Below are 17,230 nucleotides of genomic sequence, written 5' to 3' on the forward strand. Positions count from 1 at the left end.
ATGTGTGGACCAACTCCCAGAGCACTGCTGTATAGAAATGAAAATGAAATTGGACTTAATTACCCATTGGTTTTACAGAAGGGTTACTTTTCTAAAATCATCTTGTTGGACCCTTTCTGTGTGGGCCTGGGTGATGCTTCTCCTTTTCTTCCCCTCTCACCTCCGGCATTAATTCCTGCCAAGCCCCTTTCTCTTTCCACAGTGCCCTCCCCTCCCCACCCTTCCCCAGCCTGGTCAGTGCCGTGTTTCCTTACCCCCTCTGAACAAGTTCTTGGACACTTAATCTTACTTGCATTCTAATGTAATATAACAAATGGGATTTTCTTAAAAAAATGTAACAAATAAGCTAATGTGTCACTTTTGTGTAAAGTCAAGTCCATGTCTAATAGAAAACATAGTGGTAGTTAGGACATTTTTTCAGAATGCACTCCTAACTGCAGCCCTCTCCTCCAGGGAATTGGTGCAAGAGGAGGAAGAACAGTTGATGGAAGAAAAGAGAAAGAGGAAAGACGACAAAAGGAAGAAAGAAGCTGCTCAGAAGAAGGTGAGCTGGAGATTCAGATGTTTTATGAATGCAGTGCCCTCAAGTTGCCTGAAGTATAGTCATAAAAGGTAGATGTATGTTCCAGATGTATGTGTTCTGCTTAAAATAGTTGGGGCACATTAATTTGGAAAAAAGGTGAGTATAAGGGTGTGGCATGTGATAGAAGTATATAAATGTTGTGGTAACAGTAACGCTACAACCTGTAGCAGGAGATTCAGCAAAAATAATAGTAATAAATTTCTTATCCACATAGTTTTCAGTTAACTGGTAGAATTCATAACCTTTGTATATAATGATGCACAATCAGCTTTCGTGGCTCTAAAGGGGGATTAGAAATTCGTGGAGAATAAGCTATCAAGGGCATGACAATAACACTTTCCATCTTATACTACTTGCTGGGAAATGTAAGTGAGGAGGGGGTTATATAGTATGTTGTAGCACGATCCTTTTTACATATTAGATTATTGGTAGTAAGCATCAGCCTCTGGTCCATATATCTACAAATGGTGCAGTCGTTGGTACATGGATTCAAGGTAGCATTCTGAACAGCCTATGAACCCAGTAAAATTATTAGCTATGGTAACTGTCACTTATGGGGATCTGTGCTAAAAAAATCTTTAATTGAGTGCACAGTATTTAAAAAAAATCCAATGACACACAATACTCACTTTCAGACTTACATATCTTTTACTTTGTGCCTAGCTAGTTAGGAGTCAAAGGGACTCAGATTGAATGGGAATGGTCCCTAATATATTGGAAAAGTTTTGGGAGCAACATTGTAAAAATTCAGAATAGACAAGAGTAAAATCTGTTAATCCAAAGGGCACCTTAAACTATCCAGTGAAGAGCTCTACTGGGAGAAACCACCTATTCTGAAGGGTACCCTCCCCATTCTCCTTTATGCCTTCTACTCTACTAGTCTAAGAGAAGTATCTAGATACCTACTGTCATACTTTTTGTTGTATACATCAATAGTTGCTGTGTTCATGTTAGATAATCAACTATAAATCAGTCCAACAGCTGGTAAAAAAGTGGTACAAAAAGTACTGAGCTCACAATGTCCCAAGCTCAGCATGGCTGTTTTGAGGGTTAAGAATAAAACACCCTCCATTCTGGATTTTTGTTATGCCAAAATGGCATTTTGTTCCATGTTATTTCTAGTATTCCAACATCTTCCAGTTGGTTGTATTTAAAAAAAATCCTCCAGCTATGGAGACTTGGAGAGTTCATCTCTCAATAAAATATGGAGACTCCATTTCCAGCCCTCCTGTCATGGCTATAACCAGTTTAGGGGAACTTGGGAATGAAATAGAGGCATTTTCAAAATATGTTCAGAGATTGGGAGAACATTATTGGTTATAAAAGAAAGATTGCTGCATGTCAGGTAAGTAAACTTCCTGAGTTTTTTTCCAATTACTACAGGGAAATTGGTGTTCATACGTTGTGTTAATGTTCTCCCCATGTCGTCTTTGTGGTTCCTTTTTCAAAAGGATTGTAGAATACAAAACTATTTTGTGAATGTGCATTACAGATACAGCATTTATAGTATTAGCTTTCAGGTTACCAGGTGGGAAAAATGTTGTATTTTTCATTGAGCTTTGCAACCCAATTCAAAAGTCTACAATGTATGTATTAGAAGATACAAGTCAACATTCTTGCTGTTTTTATATTTCGCATATGCTTTGTGGAAATTAATTCATTGCTGTTTGTCTGATTCCATATCTGGCATGTGAAGTCTTGAAAAAGTGTGCCTAACTGTTGCTTATTGCTTGCTGGTGGAATTTTCTTTTTAATAATTTGCTTAACCTTTTTTTTTTTCATAAGCAGTTCAAAGAAAACTGGTTCAGTCTTTAGTTAATTTGTTTAGTTTTTAGGGCACCCAGGATGCTTACTGGTTGATTTTTAAAATATTTTAATTTTGTATGTTGTTTTTTATTCTGTTTTCTTTGGTCTTGTATCATGTCCAGAGTCCAGTAGGAATGGGGCAGCCTATAAATATTGTGAAACAAACGAACAATATTGAATGGTTTTTTTAGAAAGTGGTCCAGCACATTACAATGGACTTTCAAATAAAAGTTCTCAAGAGTTGTTATTTGTACAATAACAGGAGGAGGAAATGTTCTTCAGCACACCTCACAATTTATCTCCAGAAATCAAGTCAAATGTCAACATAAGGTAGTAAACCAAACAGAGCCAAGTTTGAACCTGCATTTTAAACTAAATATTGCAGAGTATTTAGTTTAGAGAGAGTGGCCCACTCTGAAGTCAGCTTATTCTTCTGCCGGAACACTTTCATATTCAAGCCAAAAGGCTGATGTGGTAATACACGTCCAGCCCTTTGTCTGAAGACTTTTACTGAAAGAGACCTGACTGCTTTACATGGCAGTCTTTTGCAGCCTGCTATAGTCAGGAAGCTTCTCCTAAGGCCCTTGTAATTCTTCCTACTTCCCTGTAGCAGCCCCATTAGTTTTGGCCCTACCTTCTGGGACAACAGAGAAATAAGCTCACTCCCTTTTCTATGGGACAACCAGATATTTGATAGAGAATAAGAGAACAAGTATGGGGAAGCAGTTAAAGTGCTAGAGTAGGACTGGTTCAAGTTTCCCCTCAACCACTGAAGTTCATCAAGTCTCTTTCTTGGGCCATCCTACCTCACAGGGTGGTTGTATGAATAAAATGCAGGCAGACCTCTATATAGACTGCACTGAGCTCCTGGAGACAAAGCAGGATACAAATCTAACCAGTGGTTTCTAGTGTCTACTACTCATCAGGCTTAGGGGCACCATCTTTCTTAGCACAAGTTGTTGACCAAGCAGCAGGAGAGAGTTCTCCCCTTCCTAACCGGCTTTTGGGCTTCCAGGAGGCATGGGATGGGCAGCATGTTGGCCCCCTTGGCTCCTTCCAGCATGTTCTTGTATACCTGTCCTGTCTTGAGAGTGGATTGTATAATTAACAGATGCCTCAATTGGGAGTTCTTTGTCAAGAGAGAAAGAAGATCCAACAGATGCACATTGTGGTTGTCCAGCAACCTCCCCCTCTAACTCTCTTGGTTTGCATCTGCCATAATCTGTAGCAAACATGGCCCTTCAGTAAGGATGAAAGATTATAAAGCTTTGGAGGGCTCCACGTTCGGAAATACTTTGTTAAGGAGAAAAGAAATAATAGAAACAAAAGCTGTCTGTTTAGAAATGCCTTAAGAAAGCTAATGATTCCCCTGGATCCGTAGTTTAGGTCCAGTAGTGAGCAAAATAGAGTCAGGAAATCAGTAACCAAGTTTTCTTTTTTGTTCCACAGGCCACTGAACAAAAAAACAAAGGTAGGTTATCTACAATTATTTCCATAACTTTGGTACACATCCTCTTCTATGGGGAATGGTTTGAATGTAGATTCTGTAAGGGACCTGATGGAGGTATGTCCAGGTATTTCCAGTGTTTACCTTTATTGCCTGAAAAGCACCTGCAAGCAGTTTGCCCTTCCCATCCCGTGCTCAGTCTTATTTGTCGAGACACACAAAGTGGGGAGAGCAAAAGGCAAGAAGAAGCAAATGTACCAAAGAAAATTCCTTCTGCCAAGCACCTCATGGCTCATAACCTTCTGCTAGAAGAGGAAGGAGAGGGTGGTAGAGGTCCCTTGTCTCCCACGGCGGAGACCACTGTCTTGTGCGCTCCTCGCGGGGAGCAGCTGTCTGGAGCACTTGTGGGCGATCTCAAGCCCTCGCCTTGTCCGGAGAGGAATTATGAAGAGCCCGCCTACTCTCTGGCTCCTCATTCTGCTGCAGTCGTCAGTTTCACTTTTCGCAGAGCCAGTTTACCATTTCTTCCCCGGAAGTACCTTTATACATCCTAGATAATTTCTTGGTGACATATACCCCCGGTACATCATTTAATAAAAAATATGTTTTGATCGATATAGAAATCAGGTAGTAAGCTTGCTGGTTCATAATGGAAAACTTGAATCCTTTTCCCCTTCTTAATTGTCAGAGATCTCAGGCACTCTAGTTGAGCCATGTTTGTATTTCCTCCTGATTCTGATAAATAAATTAAAGCTGTACAGGACAACAGAAAGGCGATAGGAGAGCTTTATGAGTAATTCCTTATCAGTGTGAGGAAAGAAAAGTGGAAATTCTTGAACATGTGAGCAACAAGTGGAATTGAAACCAAATGTTCAAAATTGGAAAAGCTAGGCTGTTGGCTTTAGGCAAAAAAAAAAAAAGATATATTGTGGAGTCTCTTAAAATATTTTTCTCACAGTAGAAATTGGGCATGATCCAAAACAACATTAGAATATTCCAAATTAGGAATATTAAAGGTAGAAATGTTCTACATTTAGAAAAATGTTTCGCAATTAGAAATTCCTACTTCATGGAATTCTCTCCCCCTTGAGGTGTGTGCAGCCCACAGCCATCCGGCTTCTCATAGCCAAGTGAAAATGGTCTTACTCTTTTGTGCTTTTGGCCCTAGTTGAATGGGCACACCATGATGGATTCTTTGTTTTTTATAGGATCCCACTGTATTTGTTGTTCTGTTCAGATTGTACTGTTATTTTATTATTATTTTAGAGTCCATTAAGAGTGGGGTGGCCTAGTAATGCTATAAAAGTTAACACGTAAATAAATTAGAGATCCTAGTTCGCATAGAGTAGCTGGAACATGCTTGGAATACAGTAGGGCTTCAGCTGCATTTTTAACGTATTCAGTTCCTGAGAGCTTGCCTGATTGGTTCCTATCCTGTCAGCTGAAGCCAGGCAGCAGTAATCATATTTGTTTGTTTGTTTGCTTGTTTGTTTGTTTACGAAATCCTACGTCATACTCAGGTAGATTCCATTCATAATGGGTCTTGGATTTTTCAAGTTGCCTTCATCCGTGTTGTTCTTTTCACAAGAAGCCTAAACTACACGTCTAGAAGAGGCTTAAGCATCGGTTTGAATTGGCAGTTCTGCTTTTCTGCTGGGGAGGGCCAAGCATCCCACCTGGCAGGGCCTTGGCAAGGCAAAACTTGGGGTGAACAAAGCTGGGCTCAGGTGCCGTGACAGGCGTGCCATTCCTCCTCCTCTCACGCAGCGTTTCCACTGAACAAACTACCCCCCCCCCAAAAAAAGTGCATGAGGGTGATGTCACAGGGCAGCTTAGGGGCTCTTTGTTCCCCAGAGACTCTTGGTTTCAGTTAAAGAGCTTAGGGAAGTTTATGGTTGGTTGAGCAGAACTTTGGCCCTTCATAATGTGAACTGGACCCAGCTAAACTTTTTCCTTCATTAGTTAAATTCATTATGCTTCTGCTCCCTAAGAAATGTGCTAGACATACAAGCATGTTGTACTGCAAAACGTGAAGGCGGGAATCTTTCAAATTTGAAATGCTTTGAACTTGAAATATTCTGTTTTGAGTTCAAAGCAGTTTGAGTTCGAAATGGTTGATTCCTACCTTACTGAGTGGGTTTCAGCACTAGTCCAGCCATTCTGGGAGAGTTCTGCCTTTTGGGCTCAAAACGTTTCCGTAGCAGCAGGAGAACAGTATCAGAGCACTTGCAGTAAGACGGGAACAGATGTTTCCAACTCGGAACAGAACAAGTCAAGCTTGAAATGTTTTGAGTTTGAAACGTTCTGCATGCCACTGAAAATATCCTTGCAGCGATTCGTTTATTCGGCATTAGCAGATGCTTTTCATCTGAGCTGAGGAGACTGACCTTTGATAGGCTAAAGCAGCCTTCCTCAACCTTCTGACCCCAGAGGAACCCTTGAAATATTTTCCAGGCCTCGGGGAAGGAACCCCTGCCCGTTCCGGCTCACACAGAGGCCGGCAGTTACAGAATTAGTGTATTTGTTTCAGGGGTAGGCCTTCATATATGCATTAACAGTGTTCTTAAGCTAAAAATAAAGAAGGAAACTGACCTCTTTAATGTGAAGTTGCCCGAATTTGAAGTAGTTTTTTAAATAAATTGTGGTCTCCCGGGGAACCCCTAGGGACCTTTCGCAGCACCCTGGGGTGCCACGGAACCCTCATTGAGAAACCCTGAGTTAAAGAAGTAAAATATGTTTGTTAGCTCTCTGAGCGGTCTTCCTTCATTTCTGTATTCCAGAAAAAAATTCAGTAGTTAAATGATATACTACCTGTTGATAGAGTGAGTCTTAATACAGCAAAATTTTGCATTTTTATTTTTATGTGAGAGCTGAGCAAACATTAAAACTCTGTTTGCAGGATGTATACTTTCTGGAAAGTAATATGTGCCTTTTGCCTAAGGAAAAAACCTTTCCTTAAAACTTGATCAGTTTCGTTTCTTTGGATTAATACCAGAATGCCTGGAAAGCCTTTCATTCTCATAATTCTGCTTTCCTGTAGAGTAGGACAGCCTTTAGCATTGATTTGTGAAATGGCAGGTATTCCTTGCCAGAGTTTCCCACTGTCTCTCTCTCCCCTCTATGCTGTGCGAAAATTGTGGCCAGTTGCCCAGTTGCTGAACTTGGCTTGCAGTGCAGCCACGGCCACTGCCTGGTCCGCTCCTCCTCAGAACAGCCCTGGAGCATGTCTTTGGTGGGTGTGGAAGCAGGGCATGGCTAGTTTGCCATTCAGCATCCCCAGGCTGAGAGCTTGTTGGGGCATTCCTTAGAGCAGCGTGTTAACCATGCTTTAAAAGTGGCAACAGAAGAACAGATGTTTAACTGCAACAAGCTATTATTTCATCTTGTGCAATAAAAGAGTCTAGCTTCTGATTGTGTAGGATGGTTCCTCATCAGATGACATGACTTTCTGTCTTTACTGAAGTTGTTCAAATAATTGAAAGTTTAGTTTCATATATCAACTGATGAGAACACACAGCATTTCTTCTAGAAAACTCCTGCTTGTATTGAAATTGGAAAATGAAATTCTGAAAAGGGTTCAGGTTATGACTGATATATTTGATCATGCAAGCATTAAAGTGAGGGTCAGTCGAGACTAGAAAGTAAGCAAGTTAATAATCCTTTGAAGTTGTTACTGAAACAATTTGCTCTGAAAACTGAAAGTATTCTCCAAGTTTTGGCTGCTAGCCCACTTTGGAGTTGCAGTGACGTTATGAACGTTAGCAAATAATCCATCTCTGGGATGAAGGTCTCATTAAGAGAAACATATTCCCCCTTTTCTCTCCTTTTCTCTAACAAAAAAGGGAAGATCTCTAAAGTCAAAGCAAAATGAAATGCAGAAGGTGTAGGCTTCCTTGATCCATTCACAAATACTTCATTGGGCGGGACATTCTTACATTGACAACACATGTTGTGTGTTATCAGAGAACCTTTGTTCTCTTTGAGAAACGAGAGGGAACTTCCCCACGGCCTCCCTTGATTTGCAAGCATCTGGTTTCCTGTCTCAGAAAAGGTTCTGACCAAGCTAATGTAATTCTGTCCCTTTTGCACCAAATGTTGCAACATGTGTTAATGCATAACCATTAATATATGAACAAACAGGCGGAGCTCCATCTCTAGGGCCACTAGCTGGTGCTCAAGATCCTTGCAGGTAGCAGCTTTGATGCAACACACCTGGCAACCTTTCTAGCTTGCAGAATTATTCTGAAGGATTCTGGTAGCACCTTTTTTGACTAACAAATCTTATTAAAAGACATAAGCTTTCATGAGTTGAAAAAGGTGCTACCAGCCTCCTCCTGATTTTTTGCTACCATAGACTAACACAGCTCTACTCCTACATCTAGGATTATTCTGAGTAGAAACAAATCATTAGCTGGAAGAATAGTGCAATTGTTTTAGATTCTTCACCACTTGGATTCTTTATTTTTACCTCTATTTATATTATTTATTACTGTATTTTATTTTGTGTATTTATGGTTATGGTTTTTAATCGGTTGCCCAGAGTCCTCCGACGGGAGTAGATGGGCAGGGATAAATTAGATAAATAAATAAAATTAATGGATAAATAAATAAATAATTGATTAGATACCACTCTGTGTGTTCAGAAAGGATTAATTCATTAAACCTGCATAGGTTTAAGACACAACTTTTTATTTTCTCTCCTTTGTCAGTAAGCTTCAGAAGAGTTTCTCAGCTTTCAGTGTTATTTTACTCCTATCTCAGCTGGCACTTACCTACCCCTCCTTCCGCCAGAATAGCAGCATGCTGATAGGCTTGCTTACTGTTAGTTTAAATAGATTGATCCACGTAAAACATGATTAGAAAACAAAACCATTGAACTAATCGCAGTGCAATTTGATCCACTTACTACTCCATTTTATCCAGTCATTCTTGCCTCTAAGTTCTGCCAGAAATAAAAATGGTGTACCCTCTGCAATTTTAAAAATGTTAGGTGCTTGCACCCTATGGCTCTTACAGCTTCAGCAGTTTTGTTCAACTTATCGGAAAAAAAACACCAATCTGCCATCAGGCATTGTTCAAGGCGTGCATTTTCTGATTTAGCTGATCCCTCGTAAGAGTAAAGGGGAACTCTACTGGGCATAATGCAGTGACGGTGAATAAGTGATGACGACAAGGGACGAAAGCAAAAAGGCCAGATAGCCTCATGTTAAATCCCTGATTCTTTAGACACATTTCCATCCCTCCTCTCTTCTTGTAGGAGAGTCCTCACAGCTATAGTTTTTCTTCCTCTCCCTTTAACTTTACATATCCCTGCAACGGAGTGGCTGAGGAAAAGTGCCGAACCCACTTCATAGCTGGGCATGGATTTGACTGAGGATCACAGTGTTCTGGGTTGTACCCACTGCATTCCCATTTTCTTTTAAAATGTTTCATCTGTCCTCCATCTTAAGCAGCCTTTATGCATGTGACTTCTCTAATTTTCTCCTGTCCTCTTCCTTCAGTGTCTTCTCCTTCTTCCACTTGCCTCTTCGCAACCATAGATTTTCATTTTCAGCCTGAAAGTGGTCCAGAGAAGTGAGTTGGAGGCAGCAGCAGTTGGCCTGCTCCTCCATTTCTCCAGGTGCACTTTTCGTTGCTTTCCATGTGCTCTTTGAAGGCAAAATATTAGCATAAGGCCATAATTCCTGCATATTATTTTCCCACCCCACAGAAAGGAAGAGCAGGAATTGATCTTTTGAAAGGCTCTAAGGACCTCAGCAACTCTTCTTAGGAGGTGGGCCACCAGGCTATGTTTCTGCTTGGAGAAAGCAACTGAGAGGTCCTGGTCCCTCCTGTCTCTGCACCTGTTCATTCTATCCTCCCTGAGAGGTCCCAGTCCATTCATAATGGGAGGGCTGTACCCAAAGAACCTGCAGGCAGCTTCCGTTTCCAAGGCCTGACCCAGTAGCAGCATTCTGCCTTCTGAGTGGAACTGGACGTTCATGGTGCGTCTTTGCCAGGAATTGCTGTGGCAGGAAAGGAATTTGGCGCCGTTGGCCAGTTCTTCACCAGTCCAATAAAGGGTTGCTTTTCTTGTTGGGAAGTTTCTGAATAATGTTTCTTTGTATTTTGAATGAAGTGCATGTTGATAAATTGGGTAAACAAAAATTTTTGAGCATTTCTTAACTTCTACTTGTGGTGGTCATGCTATTGTATTTGTTTGGGGGTTGGGGCATTCGTAAATATGTTGACTAGATTATGAAGATCAATTTTCAGATCACCTGATCAAGAGGCTTCATCCCTGGGAGCAGTAGAATGAGTCCTGTCAGGGTGGAACCTTTTGAAATGCAGAGTTGTTTGTGATTAGAGTGGCATATAAGCCTCAGTAAATAAAGTAATTCACCTTAAATAAAGGTTTACTCAGGTAGCCCGGTAATTTAATAGCCACATTTCGACCTTTTGTGCAGTTTTTTGTGAACATTGTTTACTTTTTGTTAAGAGATTATGTTTGCAATAAATGTACTAAACACATTCTTCTTTCTTTCCTCCTCTCTTGGTGGGACAGTGTTAGAGCCCCCAAAGCCTGGTACAAGCCAGCCACTCCCTGCCTCAGCCCCTGTTCCCACTTCCATAGCCACCAGCAGCGTTAGTGGCAACAATAATGCCAAACGGGCTGCAGGCAACAATCCGCAAGCACAGCAGCCATCTTCGCCGCGCTACCCAGCTCGCGAAGTACCGCCACGGTTCCGGCACCAGGAGCAGAAGCAACTCTTGAAGCGAGGACAGCCACTGCCAGGGATTGCCGCCAACCTGCGGGCACCGTCTAGACTGCTGAACAGCCAGTCAGGAGAGAGCGCAGTGGTCCACGAGCAGCCTGTATCTGACAGCCAGGTGCAGAGCAGCAGCCAAACGCAGCCAGGTGAGAGCGAGCAACAGGCCCACCTGGACTGGGAGTGTCTGCCGTCTGTACGGCATAAAGGAAAGGAAGGTGGTTGGGCACCCCGCCATGGAGACAGAGCCTGGTTGCCCAGTGAGGGCCTGATAACTGTCTTGCAAGGAGACAGGGCAGGGCAGCTGCAGAAGCTCCCAGGCCCCTCTGGGATTGCCAGCCTTATCCCAGCAGTGGCTGGATTCCCACGTCCTGCTAAACAGTAAACTGGAAAAATGGAAGGTCTGCCTAGAGCTCACCTTTCTTGTTCAGAAATATGGGTAGGAAATAGAGTACCAGCCTGTGGGAGAGCAGCACAAATGCCTTCCCGCATTAGAGGACTTCCAGGTTCCACTGAATAGTATCCTCTTCCTCAGGTGTCCACTCGCTGGCATGATGGAGGAATTGGAGCAGAGAAGAGGCAGCCTGGCACAATGTTTTGGGCATAACTGCTGGGCAGTTTGATCTTAGGGAGCTTTGGAGGGGAGGGAACAGGAAGTGGAGATTGCAAGTAGGGATGTGTTGCTGTATCAGAGTGAAAAGCCGAGGGAGGGGGAGCCCAGGCCAGACTTTGAAGATGAGACTAAGGAGTTTGTGGTGCATCTGGCAGCAGAGAGGAGAGACAAATAACTAACATGTTGCTTAGGATTCTGAAATGTTGGCTTAAACAGCTGCATGAAACATCTGTATCATCCAAGGCTACAATTGCTTTTGTGAGGATCGTGGGTTCAGATATCCTAATGGCAAGAAATCTCTCTTGAAGCTCTTTAGATTTCAGTAAAGATTCTCTTTATTGTAAGATACAGTCCCCTGTCCATGCAAAGACTCAAGTGAATAAGATTCCCCAATTCCCTCCTTTTCTTGCCCTATCCTCCCACCTCTCTTTGAAATTGAATATTTACAACTGCTTTGATTTTACAACGTAACTTCCAGCTGCATTCTTCGGTGTCCATTTTCTGATAAGGCGCTAGCCACAACAGCCTGACTCCGGCTCGCTGTGTCATTCAGTGATGTCTCTAGTTTCCCAAGCAGTAATTAGTGAGCCCCCCTCCCTCTTTTACAACCCATGACAGAGGAGAAGTCCCGGAGGTGATTTTATGGCTTCTGAACAAACCTCTGACAGCTTTGGAGAAAAAGCATTTAGGGAACACCAAATACAACATGTGATTGTTGGCCCTTACCCAGGTTCCTTCAGATAAAGATTTTGGCCAAAAATACATACCCATCTGCTTATCTTAAGTGTATTAAAAAGGAACTGAATTAGACTATTTTTGTCCACCTGGTTTTTGATGCAGAAAGACTACTATGTTATGCTTTTCAGAACACAGTTAACATGACTACAAATTAGTGTTCTACATGGTTACTTGAACTGTGAAAAGCAGACATTGCTGCAGCGTGTTCACTGTAACCTCAGACCCAAAGAAATCCAATTAGGAGAGGTAGCGTGGAGCAGAGGCATCGGGGACGGCCAGTGTGGAGACGGAGGGCTGAGGGTTAGGCTGATGTCATGAGTACTGATGGTGAGCTGGAAGGGGCCTCTATCCAGGGGGGAAAACGCATGCGTAGTACTGAGGAATTAAGCAGCCATTCAAAGAGACACAGAACAGACCCGCCTTAACTTTTGGGGGTTTATCTGTCTGGGTTTTTCCCACGCTTCTTCAGTTTGTTAGGATTCTGTTTATGTAGCAGTAATAAACACTAGAGACCTACTCCTCGTCTCAGCGTGATTTCTGACTGTTAGGACAGCCACGGAAGTCTGAGGCAGAGGCTGCCGATGCTGAGAATGGGTGAGGGCCAGATGGGTGAGAAGCACTTCCCCAGGAGGCTGCAATAGCCAGGCCGGTTTGCTCTGATCTTTAGCTCTTTTTAAGCATCTTGGTTCATTTTGTCCAGAATGTGGCAGGCATCTGCCCTATGCCATTTTCGGGGAGGCCAATCCAGCACTGTCTGTTCTCTGCCTTCCTGGGTGCTTTTTTTTGCCCGGTGTTTGCAGTAATGCTTTATATTTTTCTTAGATCTGAACCACAGCACACTTGGATCCCATTATGAGAATGCTCACTGGGAAAGAATCTTTTCCAGTAGTGACTCCAGCACAAACTGGGATAAGACTGTTGTAGACGGGTCAGAGAAGGAGGCATGGCCCTCGATCGCCGGCAGTGACTTGGAGCTGGCTTCAGAATGTGTGGACGTTGATTCTGCCTCGAGTTCCGGGTCCAAGAGGAACATTATTATGGCCTCACGGGGCCAGAGCAGTGAAGTAAGCAGCCTACAAAATGGCATTGGACACGGTAATCAGACCAAGCTTGTCAGCAGTAGCAACAGCAATAATGTGAGCAGCGGAAGCATTAGCGGGTCGTGGGGTGTGTCTCTCGGTGCCCTTATGAGTGCTGGTCCAATTCCAGCAGATGCTTCCAATGGTATATCTGAAAGTAGCAACAGTAGAGTGAATGCTTGGGGCACCCCCAATTCATCCAATGAAGAATTAAATTCCAGCACTTTGACGTCAAATGGCCACTGTGGTGCCTGGCCTGTCTTGGAGAGTAGCGGGCGTGCCCTGAAAGGGTCCCGAGGAAACGGTAGCTGCAGCACAGGTGCCATTCAGATGGTGAACAATCAGAGCGTGAACTCTAGCCTTGGCAGCTCCTGGGGCAGCCTCCAGGAAAACTGTGATTCCCAACTAAATGGTACAAGGAAACTTTCACGGAGTGGGCAGCCTCAGAACCCTAACCACGAAGTGAATGGACCAAATAATAACACTAACTTTATGACCTCTAGTTTACCAAACCCCGCTGGTTCAATGCAGACAACTGAACCAGCTAGTAATACAGGGCCTGGGACCTGGGGCAGGACCGCCAAAAGTAATCGGCCGCAGCCTCCAGCCTCTCCAGTAACAAACGGCACTTCCATCTCGCACCTGAGCAATGGTGATGCAAAAAGTGGTGGGACTCCTGGTACTAGGTGGGGTACCTATGGCCCTGGTTATTCCATAGACACCTGTTCTGACTCAAATAGCCAAGCTAATAGTGACACTGTGAATGCAACCCCAATGCAGCCTGGGCTCAGTAGGACCAGCAGCTCAAACTTGGAAATAAGGGAGGATCAGCGAACAGGGACATGGGAGGTGGCAGGCATGGGCAATAGCCAGAATGGTGCTTGGGGGCCTAGAAGTGGAATGGGTCCTGGAGGAGGCCGGAGAGGTTCTGCCCAAAATGCCAACATAATAGATGGTGAATGGAACAAACTGCCAAGTAATCATTCCTCTGAAGCCCTCAGTGGGAATGGGAAGATGTTTACCAATGAATGGAAGTCTGCCGAGGAGGAAAAGGCAGGTGTTGACCCCCAGTGCTGCACAGCACCCCAGGCCATGGAACAGAATGGGGGATGGACTAAGGCCAGTCCTGCAGATAGTGATGGCAATCCTGAAGGCCCCGAGGAACGGTCCACCACAGAAGGGGCAAGCCACGAAAGAAGGAAAGTTGACCAGCAAACACTGCTTCAAAGTATAATGAACAGAACTGATCTGGATCCACGTGTCCTTTCCAATTCTGGTTGGGGGCAAACCCCAATAAAACAAAACACAGCCTGGGATACAGAGGTGACCCCAAAGGGTGAAAAGAAAGCTGACAATGGAACGGAAGCCTGGGGAGGAGGTGTGGCCCAAGCCTGCGGTTCAGGGGGAGCTACGGAGAGGCCCTATCTACATGGGCACAGTCCTTCCCCTGGGACAGGGTGGAGTGAGCCTAAATCTGTAACAAGATGGGGAGACTCCAGAGTCTCCAGCAGCCAAGGAGGTTGGGAAGAGGGCACAGCTCCTGCACTGGCCAAGAACAGTCAGCCATGGGTAACAGGCCAAGAGGTCCGGTCTTCATCACTGACCTGGAGTGACGCAGAAAAGCTCAAACAGGGATGGGGAGAAGGGCCAAAAGCAAGCCCAGGATGGGCTGTTCCAGCTGTTGATGGCTGGGGGGAGAACATGAGGAACAATCATTGGGGCGAGTTGAAGAAGTCCAGTTCTGGCAGTAGTGACAGTGACAGGTCAACCTCCTGCTGGAAAGAGCCTGGTAGATCAAACTCTGGACGCTGGGGTGGGGGGAACGGCGGCAGCACGAAGCCATGCAGTGCTTCCGGGTGGGAGGAGACTGCCAAGCCAAATCAAAGCCTGGCGTGGGGGGAATCCCCCAAGCCAAGTCGCTCACAGAATTGGGGGGAGGCTTCCAAGTCCTCTGGATCCCCAGACTGGGGCAAGCAGCAAGATGCTGGATGCTGGGGGGGCCCATCTGCTGCTGCTGCTGCTGCAAGCAAACCATCAGGTATAGGGTGGCTGGGGAGACCCATGCCAGCCCCCGTTAAAGAAGAAGAGCCCACTGGGTGGGAAGAACCATCCCCAGAGTCCATTCGTCGTAAAATTGAGATTGACGATGGAACTTCTGCCTGGGGCGATCCAAGCAAATACAATTACAAAAATGTGAACATGTGGAACAAGAACACCCCAACCTCCGTTGGCCGATCAGACCAGCAAGCGCAAGTGCATCAGCCGGGGCTGCCTTCGAGTTCCACAGCGGGTGTGGAGAGCGGGGCTGGGAGTAACTCCGGTAAGTCTTTGCAGCACCTGTCTTCCTAAGAAACTCATCGTTTCCTTTAGAATTGGATCGCTGGAAGGGTTGCCCTCAAGGGTACTTTGATGCCTCCATAAAGCAGGGGTGGGCGCCCCATGGTTCCCACAGCATCTTCTATTGCCCCCAAGGCCCCATCCCAGAGTGGGCAGGGCCAGATGTTTCAGCCACTGGGCAAGAGGGGTGGGACAAACGGGTGCCTTAAGCCTTGCATGGCTTAAGGCACAATAGCACCCCGGGGGAAAAACCAAAAACATTCAGCCAGTTCTCCTGTGATAAGTGGTGGGGGTGGGGGGTTAACTTACTATTTGTGTTAAAGCACACTTTTCCCTAAATGCCCTTAGAAAATAAGGTCTGAGCTGTTGGCCTCACTCAAAACAGTGTCGCCAGAGGGGCCCTCTGGTTCGTGACAGAAGGGCAGCGCAGTCACAAGCAGAAGAGGAGAGCTTGTGTCTGTGCCCTGCTGTGGCGTGTGGAATTGGGGGAAGGCTCGGATCAGTGCTGGCAGCAGGGGCCTCTCCTGTGTGCTGTGTGGAAGGTCTGACTGGAAAATAGCAGGTGGGTCCATGCTGGAAAGAGGAAGAACCCTAACTCTTGACAACAAGAACTCCTTGAGAGAGATTAAGCGCTCCCTCTTGGGATCTCCTGGCCTAGTGAGCCAAAACAGAAAGCTCTTGACAGGTAAATCGTCTTTTCACAAAATTAGTGAAAAGTGTCCCTGGAGTTTTTGCAGAAGGTTTCATCTTTGGGTTGTCTTCAAGCCAAAGCAAGCAGGGAAAAGAGTTGACTCTTGTCTGTGTGTGTCAGGGTCCTTTTTTCCTCAAGACAAAATACCACATACAGTGTTTTCCTATCAGAAGGATTTCTTTAATATGGGGACGACCTGATCTCATCGTAACGAGTGACTTCAGTTGGGGTAGAACTCTGTGAACTTTTCATTTACTTTGAGCTGCTTCCTCTGGACGTTTCTTTCTCGTATTTTTTTTTCAAACAACCAGTTGTTGCTTAACTAAGCCCCAGCCTTGCTAATAAGTTGGATCTGTTTTGAAAGGTTGGGGGGAACCTCCTCCTGCACCTGCTACAGTAGACAATGGCACATCAGCATGGGGTAAACCTGTTGACACTGGTCCAAGTTGGGGAGAGTCTGTCAGTGATTCCACCGGTGCCAATAGCTGGGGAAACGCCTCTGGCGGGCAGCAGGCTCCTCATAAAACAGGTATGAATGTTTGTGGTGAAAGGGGGGCTGTGAGTGCCTCTGGGAGGGCTTCTTGGGATTGGTGGTAAACCAGAACATGCTGCTGTCCCTACAAGCCGCAGGCCTATGGGTTGGCGCTGGGCGATTTGGACTAGGCCTTCCTCTGCTGGTGGCTCTGGGCGAGGTCTGTTGGCAAACGGCAGGGGCAGTTCATGGGAGAGAGCAGCCCAACCTGACTGTTGATAAATTAAGAGAGGGTTGACTTTATCCCACCCAGGACCTAAGTCTGTACAAGTTCCCGATGGCTGGTGTGGGGGTGATGTGCCTTTGGCAGGAAGTCATCCAGCCAGCTGGGAGGAGGAGGAGGACGTGGAGATAGGAATGTGGAACAGCAACTCGGTGCAAGATGCCAGTGCACCTTTGCACTGGCCACCGTGCTCAAAAAAGTTGCCTTCTAAGGTAAATATGCAAGGTGGGAGGGGGGGCACGCTTATGCCAAGAATGGGCGGGGTGGACTGGGATCTTCCCTTTTCCTGCAGAAATGGATGATTTTGTACTGTAATAAGAAAGCAGGTGATATGGGACATTAAGAGAGCAGAGGCCCTCCTCCGGTTTCTCTGCCTGGAGACAAGTCCCCTGCCAGCTGTTGTCTCTGCTGGGAAAGTATCTGAAGCTCCCT

General features: G+C 45.1%; 1 protein-coding gene across 3 annotated transcripts in view; it reads left to right on the forward strand.

The window, feature by feature from the left end:
• Window positions 1-17,230, forward strand: part of TNRC6A (trinucleotide repeat containing adaptor 6A) — a 53,302-nt gene that overhangs the window by 12,391 nt on the left and 23,681 nt on the right. For all 3 annotated transcript variants that reach the window (XM_063314652.1, XM_063314654.1, XM_063314653.1), the window contains 6 exons: window positions 454-544; window positions 3,839-3,860; window positions 10,381-10,734; window positions 12,759-15,335; window positions 16,408-16,572; window positions 16,829-17,010. In XM_063314652.1, coding sequence (XP_063170722.1) covers window positions 454-544; window positions 3,839-3,860; window positions 10,381-10,734; window positions 12,759-15,335; window positions 16,408-16,572; window positions 16,829-17,010 — 3,391 coding nt within the window. The remainder of the gene's footprint in view (window positions 1-453; window positions 545-3,838; window positions 3,861-10,380; window positions 10,735-12,758; window positions 15,336-16,407; window positions 16,573-16,828; window positions 17,011-17,230) is intronic.

Source organism: Candoia aspera, chromosome 14 (assembly GCF_035149785.1).
Source record: "Candoia aspera isolate rCanAsp1 chromosome 14, rCanAsp1.hap2, whole genome shotgun sequence".
Classification (NCBI taxonomy): Eukaryota; Metazoa; Chordata; class Lepidosauria; order Squamata; family Boidae; genus Candoia; species Candoia aspera.